Raw genomic sequence first — 9,154 nt, 5'->3', positions numbered from 1 at the left:
AGCCTCCCAAGTAGCTGGGACCACAGGTGCTCGCCACAATGCCTGGCTATTTTTTGGTTGCAGCCGTCATTGTTGTTTGGCTGGATTTGAACCCGCCACCTTGGGTGTACGTGGCTGGCCCCTTAGCCACTTGAGTCACAGGCGCCCAGCCACCAGTAGGATTTCATTCCGACCCCACCCGCCAAGCCTGGAGAGAATTGCTGATCCAGCCTGGGCTGTGGCACAGCCTCCTCTGTCTGTAGCACAGTCCAATGCTGAGTGATAGGTGTGTGTGTGCGGGGCACAGCAACATCCCCCAGGGCTGCACAAACCTCGACACACCTCAGCAGGATCCTTCTGGCTGAAGGATCTTACTTGTGGACTGCTCCACCCAGACAAATCAAGGAGGGGATGCGATTTTACCCTAGTCCTGCATAAATCCCATAGAGAGACATCACAGATGACCTTCCTCCTTATAATTTCTTGTCACCCTGCTGTGATTGTTGGTAGCACAGAAGCCACTCTGGAAGCTTCATCAGAGCCTAATCTCCAGGGTTGTGGGCAGTCCTGTTTGTGTTTTTTGTTTTGGGGAGACAGTCTCACTCTGTTGCCCCAACTAGACTGCCATGGCATCATCTATCTCACAGCAAACTCATACTCCTGGGTTCAAGTGATCTTCTTGCCTCAGCCTCCCAAGTAGCTGGGATTACAGTTGCCTGCCACCACACCTGGCTAATTTTTCTATTTTTAGTAGAGATGGGGGTCTTGCTCTTGCTCAGGCTGGTCTCAAACTTTTGACCTCAAGCAATCCTCCCTCCTCAGCCTTCCAGAGTGCTAGGATTACAGGTGTGAGCCACCACACCTGGCCTCTATTCTCATAAAGTGAAAGGCAGGAAAAGATAGGAAGAAAACAGTTGGGTGTTGTGGCAAGTGCCTATAGTCCCAGCTACTTGGGAGGCTGAGGCAGGAGAATCACTTAAGTCCAAGAGTTTGAGGTTGCTGTGAGCTGTGATGCTATGGCACTCTACCAAGGACGACATAGTAAGACTCTGTCTAAAAAAAAAAAAAAAAAAGATAGGAATAAGACTAATAATATATAGGTGGTTATTCAGTGTCAGGAACTGAACTGAGTACATTTTTTGTGTTACTTTGTCGAATTCCTGGTATCACCTGCAGGAGACCTCAAGGCTGTTTTCCAGATAAGGAAATGGACCCACAGGGAGGTAGATTCTGTGTGACTCAAGGGGCAGGATTTGGATGGGTGGGGTCTGTACACATGTGGTACAAACACTATGTGAAGAACACTGCTAAGATATATACCCACTCCAGATGGCAGCCTCTGGGAAGTAGGTGAGAGGGATGGGACTCATCTGAAATGTATTACTTTTTAAAACAAAGCTGAGAGCAACTATGAGACAGGTTGTCAACAGCTGTGTAAACTCTGACTGGTGAGGCCAGGGCCTCTGCATCTTCTCTCCACTGTGGTGCCCATGTGCTCCTTAAGCCCAGATGCCCAATTTGGAGCCACCCAAGCACATGTCTAGATAAGAAACAGAACACGGCCATCAAGTGCTGAAGTACAAATTTAATAAAGCCTTTGATCACGTCTTAATCTGTAAGTCGCCTACAAAAAACAAAAACCCACAGCTTTTTAGAGCCATCAAGAGCCATCAAGGTGTCAGTGAACACTAGCTACAAAAGTACAGATTCAGTGTTTCAGACAGTGCAATAATGCCAACTGTTGAAAAGAAGAATTTAGATGAAATTATAAACTACTGCTCCTTATCGAAATTAACAGGTCAAGTTGACATTGGTGCTTATAAACCACTGTTTCCCACTCCTACTGCCTCTAACCCTTGGGTAATACAAATTAAGGTGGGATTGATTCTCTCTGTGCAGACTGACACTTTTCAGCCCCAGCTTATGTGTATGAACCTGCTCAGCATGCACATTCAGAAGAAATCTTTTTAAGAATCAAGTAAGGAAGTGGCAAGTCCACAGAATCAGAGGTTACTATCAAATCTTAATAATAAATTCCTGTCTTTAAATTCCTTGCTATCTTTCCATCATAGAAAGCACACAGATTCTGCTCTTTAGAAGCCCAGGGACTCTAACCTGAGTGGGACCCCAAGATCCAGCTGAAATCCTCTGGTGTGGGCTATGGAGCCAGCAGGAAGGTTCTTGCTGGGTGTTCTGCTGCTTTGAAGAGAGTGAAGCTGGCAGCACAGAGCAGAGGAGGGACATGTACTCCTGGCTTCAGATCTGGCTTTGATCTTGGTGGTGGGGATGCAGGAGGAACACAGTGAGGAGGGAGGCTGGGTGACTATCAACGCAGACCATAAACAAGGCCTCTGCCTGAATTACCTAGATCTAGAGAATATTTCTCATGACAGGTAAAGAACAGGGCTGAGGAGCACAATGGGTTGGAAGAAAAATGAAGTTTAAAAAAAAAAAGGCGGGGTGAGGTGGCTCACCCCTATAATCCTAGCACTCTGGGAGGACGAAGCAGGTGGATTGCCTGAGCTCATAAGTTCGAGACCAGCCTGAGCCAGAGCGTCTCTAAAAATAGCTGAGCGTTGTGGTAGGTGCCTGTAAACCCAGCTACTTGGGAAGCTGAGGCAAGAGAATTGCTTGAGCCCAAGGGTTTGAGGTTCCCGTGAGGTATGACACCCGGCACTCTACTGAGCGGAACAACGTGAGACTCTGTCTTAAAAAAAAAAAAAAAAAGAAACCAGCCCACAAGGTATGAGTCTCAGCCTCATGAGCAGCCAGTGCAAAGGGCCTTGCTGCCTGCACTGTGCTGAGGAAGGGCAGGCAGCAAGGCCCAGGCAGCAAATCCCCTTTTGGATTTTGTGATCTCCGGGGTAAAGCCATTGCCCCAATGCGAAAAGTACCTTAGGTTAACGTTTGTGTTCTCATCAGACAATAAGCACAGCAAACCAGCAGGGACTACAGGGCCCTCTGGGACCAGCGGGCTTTGGGTAACACCCAGCAGGTTCCAGGAATGGGGCTGATTTTAAGGGCCAATTTTTTTTCTCCCAAACCAGGATGCTAACGTGAATGCAAAAGATAGGAACAGGCCAGTGGCAGCTCCTTGGCAGGTTGGCCTCCTGAAGACACAGGAAGGGGTTGAGGGGGAGAGCTGCAGTGTCAAACCTGGGGCTTCAGGGCGGATCAGTGCCCTGAACATCCTGTGTTCCATGGCCTCCCAGCAGGCTCCTAGCCTTCCCTGGGTAGCAGGGTGGACTGACTGTGCGGGAAGAGGCTGCTGTGGACGGTGTGGAGGCGGAGACTTTTGGGTGCACAGAGGCTTGGTGAGGCCTTACCTGAGTGAAGAGTTTTCAGAAATGGAAGGAGAGGATCTCATGCATAGCGGGCTTTGTGACTTAGACCCACATCATGAAAACCACTCTGGACTCTTGGAGTTCCTGGAACTTGTTCAGGTGCAGTTCACTCAGAGGGTTAAGGAAGGAAAGACTCTCAGTAAAAGACCACACTATCACAAAGAAGCCTCTCTCTAATCACCAGGAAGAAAGGACTCCTGTGGGCGGAATCTGGAGGTTTATTTTCCACATCCCTTTCCTGTGAGCATCACCCAAAGAGTGTTATGTCGTCTTGTCTAGTGTTGTCTAAAGTTCTTTGAGGCCACAGGGAGGCTCATGGCTATAGAGAGTCTGGAGCCAATGTCACCTGGCAAGTTGGTTGCATTCTCAGAGCACACTGCTTCCAGGATCTGAAGGTCCCTGGCAGGTCAGGGGCCCATTAGGGCTGGGGCTGAGGCTAGGAGAGCTCAAAGCCCGTGTTCATGCTGATGGCGTAGCGCAACTTCTCCCGGAGGACGCTTTTCTTGCTATAGTTGGGCAGCTTGAGCAGGTTGAAGCATGTAGAGGAGGTGGGCAGACGGCCGCCTGGTTCTCGCTTGCGGATGGTAAAGAAGCCCCGGAGGACACTGCCCAGGGTGTCCCCAGTGTCCTGGAAAAACACAGCATAGCCCAGGTTGGGAGGTGTCTGGTTTGGGAGCCTGGGCAGGTATCAAACAGGTGGCCTAGGGAGAGGTCCTGGCCAGTCCTTGGGCATTGGGCAGTGTAGGCTCCTGCCCCGGCACCTGAGGTCAACCCTCAAACTCAGGACAACTGGCCTTAAGATGTCAAGGCCCAAGAAACAAGGACTACTTCTTGAGGTCACACAGGGAAATCCTGTGCTAAATAAGTAGCTGGCAATGGGCCTTGTGGTTAGTAGCTAATTATCAGTTAACCGTCAAAGAATAGAATACTGTAAAACCATCTTAGGCACCAAAACAGCTGTGAATGCAGCCTAACATTTTCTTGAACTGGCCAGAGCTATGGCTTGTGGCAGCCTAAGTGTGGAGACTAAGGATCGTCTAGTGCCCCATGTGAGGAGGGATTAGCAGCTCAGACTGGGTGTCTTGAAAGACAGTGACACCCAGAGGCCATCAGGGTGCACAGGCTATCCACTGTGCTCCTAACACACAGCTCGTGACCCCTAAGGCACTCATTCCCCATTCACAGATGAGGAAACGAAGTAGCCTGCCCAGATGCATGCAGTCACAGGTAGCAGGCCAGCATCCGAGCCAGTGTCTTCAAACTACGGCCCGTAGGCCACATGTGGCCTACTGAGGACATTTATCAGGCCCGCTGGGTGTTTTTGCTGCCACTGCCTGTCCTGCTTAGCAGCCGACTCGTCCTGGGGCCCGCAGTCTGGCCCTCCAACATCTGAGGGACAGGTAATTGGCCCTCTGTTTAAAAAGTTTGAGGACCCCTGATCTGAGCTGTGTGTGTCCACTTCCTGAGCCTGTGTCCTCATCCTCTCCTGTACTGCTCTCAGATCTGGAGTCCTGGAAAGAACAGCAGCTACTAAAAACAACACACCCCACCCTGAGCCAGGTACCTCCCAAGGTTGTAAAGAGAAAGGGACCTCCAAGAGAGAGTGGAGGCCCAGAGCAGCCTGAGTCTGCGGATGCTCTCTGAAGGACAGGCCAGCTCTCCTGCTGCGGGACTGTGGGACCTTCCTCCCTGGCTGGGAGGGCCCTAGCAGACAGCCAGGGGGATGTCAAGGAACACTGCATGAGGCCAGGTCTCCCCCAGCTGTGGTACCTGATCATCTGATACTTCAACACAGCGGATGGAGAAGGGCGGCTTGAGGTAGGCGAATCCCAGCAGTGGAGGCCTGGAGCAGCTGGTCACAAACTGCAACACAATGCAGGGTCAGAGGGGGACAGAGTGAGGTTCTTGCTGCTCCAGAAAGGGCTCCCCTGCAACTGTGCAGTGCGCTTTTGCTTCCTGTCACTGTACTACGTATCACTCATTACTGTGTAGCCAGCGGCATGTGGTGACAGAGCTGCATCTGGCCTGAGGACTGAGACACATCTCACATCTCCTCAGGGCACTGCTCTCTGGGATTGAAACACATGAAAACCCAGAGATGTGACTGGTTGTCTGTGGAAGAACAAATGATTGAAGTGTTCAAAACAACGCAAACGCCTAGGGAGTGGCACCTATGGCTCAGTGGGTAGGGCGCCAGCCCCATATACTGAGGGTGGAGGGTTCAAACCCAGCTCTGGCCAAACTGCAACAAAAAAATAGCCAGGCATTGTGGTAGGTGCCTGTAGTCCCAGCTACTTGGGAGGCTGAGGCAAGAGAATTGCCTAAGCCCAGGAGTTGGAGGTTGCTGTGAGCTGTGTGATGCCCTGGCACTCTACTGAGGGTGATAAAGTGAGACTCTGTGTTTACAAAAAAAAAACAACCCAGGATGTGGTGTGACATCCCCAGGAAGCAGGTTTCCAGTGGGATCATCACAGTCAGCTGGAAAAGAGTGGTGATGGACACCCTTCCTTAGGTATGCAGTGAGAGCACCAAGGCAGAAGCTGGTGGCACCACTAAAGTGGCATAGGAGAGAGGGACCCCTGGTACGGACCATGCCACAGACTACTTGCTCCCACTGTACTTGGCATGCCATGGCTTCTTGGTCATCCATGTGCGACTGTGAGGTGCTCTCACCTAAGCCGCCTGCTGGCTTACAGAGTGGTGTGTGTGCTCGAGCCTGTGGGCAGCTGGACACACTGCCCTGCTATGCCCCTGGCATTCTCTAAGTTGCAGCACCTTGTGCCTGAACAGAGGATCTGACCAACCTGGAAATCTAAGTGATACACCTGCAGAGGAATGTCCTAAGAAACTATTCACTTTCTTTAATTCAACAATAACCAAAGAATATTTTCCCTTCTCTGTTCCTTACAACACCCAGCTACTCCAAAATTCAGTGGCAAGTTGAGAGGTTAGGTCTTAAAAAAATTACCATTTAAACAATGTCGCGAATGGTCTGAGATTCCTGAGATCATCCAAAGACAGTTTACGTGTGCCAGGCTTCAAAAAGTTTTTAACTGAAGTATTGACATGATTTCTATTCTGATGTTTTATTTATGAAAAGCAAAGGACCAGCAGCAGCCGCTCATGTGTAGGGTGGATCACTGTGTTTCCACACTGCCCCCTTCCAGGAACACAACCCCACCCTGTCACATCACTGAGCTGTGTGCTGGGACTGTGGTTGAGGAGACAGACACAAAAGTGTGTGTACATCACAGTCCAGGCAAACACAGGTGTGCTGCCCCCTACAAACTGGGGCTGGTCAAAGGAGGGAGGGGACTTCTACCCTCTCAGGACAGGAGAAAGAAGGGAAGGCACGGGAAGCCTCCAGGCACTCTGCTCTCACCACATTTGAGAGGAGCATGGGCACACCCACTCCTGTGCGGAGGTTACGTTTCCTCCACCTGGCTCTGGAGCCTGTTTACAGCCACAGAAAAGGTCAGGCCTATGACAAGGAAGTATAGGTTTGGTTACAGCTTATCTAGAGACACAAACACGCCTGCTATGCGGGCCGGTGACTTCATGATTATGAGACACTGGGCACTGCTGAGATGTTGCTGGGAAAATGGATGATTCTCCCAGGATCAACTTCTGGAATTACATCTACCTGCCCACCTCAAGTCCCTGGACTGAGGAGGATGACTGGACCATCTATCTGTGTTTCTGCAGGGCTGAGTGATCTCCTTACTAGGAATGATCAGCCCAGGAGAGGGAAAACCAGCCCGCATTTTGCTTGGTGGGGATACTGGCCAGGTGGCCTCAACAAAACAGAGGTCACAGAAGACTTCAAGAAATCCCAAAGTCCAAAGGAAAATATTTCGAGGGACTAAATTTACCTCTAGAATATGGTAAGATGTTTGATATTTAGTCAAGTATAAATCAGATGGTGAAATGATGAGCCCATTTTTATAAAAATATACACAAAAATGGACAAGTGTAGTGTGTTATCCAAAGTCGTCCTAGAAAATTCTTACACTTTGCTGATGTCAGTAATAAAAATCTATACGTTGGCTTTGGGAGTGGCACTACGAGCATTTACAACTCTACAGACACCAGAACTGGGGAACTGGGTAATAGCAAAAATCTACATTGACATCAGCCTAAGCAAGCATGTATATTTCACTGGGACATTGTGTTTGTATGTTTTATACTACTGAGAAAAAACATACACAGAGACAGTCCCTGGTGAGTAGAAATGTAGATAACTAAGACTCTTCACTATAGGACTATGGATTGTTTAAAAATTTACGTATTTTTCCAAAGTAAGGTAGTAAACATTATTTACTTCTATAATGAAAAGAAAGAACAAAGATGTTAACAAGGTCAGCATGGGCCAAAGGGAGGATGGAGTGCTGAGACCAACAGGCAGGCATGCCTGCAAGGGCAGGGGAACTGTCCCTGCAGCCAGGGGCATGAGGCAGGCCCAGCCTTGCCCCTTTAACCCTCGCTGATTACCGCTGGCCTATCAGGGAGGCCTACCTACAGGAGAAGACATGCTGATAATGTGAGGTCTTCTTGATAATTCCATTTTTTCTAGTGTAAATTATTAACGTCAACTGGCTTCTAGGTTTATGAGAATACATGAACACATGCATAGAGCTAATAAATATAAAATACCTTCAGAAACATGGCTCTTTCTTCAGGTGTGAAGTCGGAGGCCAGAATATCCCAGAGCCAGATAATGACTCTGTGACTTCCATGAAAACCACCATAGTATACCGTGTGTCTCCTGAAAACAATCCAGATGACGGGTTCAGCAACACATGCTGAGGGACATTTATGGGCACAGGCAGGTACAGTCATTTAGGTACATGGCAGAGTCAACTCTGACAGGCCTGGGCAACACTACTAACTTCTTTCTCTCTCTCTCTTTTTTTTTTTAACTACTAACTTCTCTTAAAGTCACAAGTTCATGCCTTAATAACCCCATCTTCCTAGAAGCTTAATGGGCAGAGAGTTTGAGAGATGGCACTGCTATTCCCAACCAAATGCCGGCATGAGACTCTGTAACCCCACCTACTAGAACTTCAGACAGCCCCAATCTTTAGGACCTGCATCCACTTTTTGGCCTCTAAGCAGACAAGTGGTTGAGCTTTTAGTCTAAAGTAGTCCAGCCAGTTACCCAGGAGGAGGACATTTGGAGATGGGCTCCTGAAACAACTCTCCAAAAGGAATCCAGCAAGGAAAGCAGCTGGCTTTCTAAGAGGCCTAAGTTTCACACCCATCCCCCAACCTGCCCCTTACTTTAAATCTTCCAGATCAATCTCAGCATTGTCACCGGAGATGAGACGCTGCAGCTCAGGAGTTGAGAACATTCGGATCCACTCGGGTTTGATAATGGAACGGAATCCACTAATGAGGGCAGCTGTCTGGTTTTTGATCTGAGTGTGCATGCGAAAATGTGCCATCAGATGGATGTAGCTAATTCTGTTGCCAACAAGGAAGAGAAAACAATGGAAATTAACAGGTTGAGGCAGCATGTTACCAGTGGGCTAAAAGATGAATCTAGTCATTTATGAACCACTTCATAAAAAACAAATAGAGCACATCACCAGGACAACGACAAGGGGATGAGGATGGAGGGCTCCTGAACTGCACACTGTGTGCCACTGTGCATGCACTGAGCCTTCAAAGGCACTACCTCATTCCTTTCTCCCACAAAATCCACGGGTCACACATCAGAACAGCCCCCAGCTGCGGACCCTTCTTAGTACAAAGAGCGCTTTTTGGACTTTCTATATATATATATATATATATATATATATATATATATACACACACACACACACACACAC

General features: G+C 48.8%; 1 protein-coding gene across 4 annotated transcripts in view; it reads right to left on the bottom strand.

The window, feature by feature from the left end:
- Positions 1–3,014: 3,014 nt before the first annotated feature.
- Positions 3,015–9,154, bottom strand: part of UBE3B (ubiquitin protein ligase E3B) — a 62,992-nt gene continuing 56,852 nt past the window's right edge. For 3 of the 4 annotated variants that reach the window (XM_023513252.1, XM_023513253.1, XM_023513254.1), the window contains 4 exons: positions 8,604–8,786; positions 7,977–8,088; positions 5,094–5,186; positions 3,524–3,951 (listed from right to left, as the gene is read on the bottom strand). In XM_023513252.1, coding sequence (XP_023369020.1) covers positions 3,760–3,951; positions 5,094–5,186; positions 7,977–8,088; positions 8,604–8,786 — 580 coding nt within the window. In that variant the 3' untranslated portion in view covers positions 3,524–3,759. Of the gene's footprint in view, positions 3,952–5,093; positions 5,187–7,976; positions 8,089–8,603; positions 8,787–9,154 lie in introns of all 4 variants that reach the window. The other variant, XM_023513251.1, reaches the window with a different exon arrangement.

Source organism: Otolemur garnettii, unplaced genomic scaffold (assembly GCF_000181295.1).
Source record: "Otolemur garnettii isolate 467f Iridium unplaced genomic scaffold, OtoGar3 scaffold00038, whole genome shotgun sequence".
In the NCBI taxonomy this organism is placed as follows: domain Eukaryota; kingdom Metazoa; phylum Chordata; class Mammalia; order Primates; family Galagidae; genus Otolemur; species Otolemur garnettii.
This window is presented reverse-complemented; position numbering and strand designations above follow the sequence as displayed.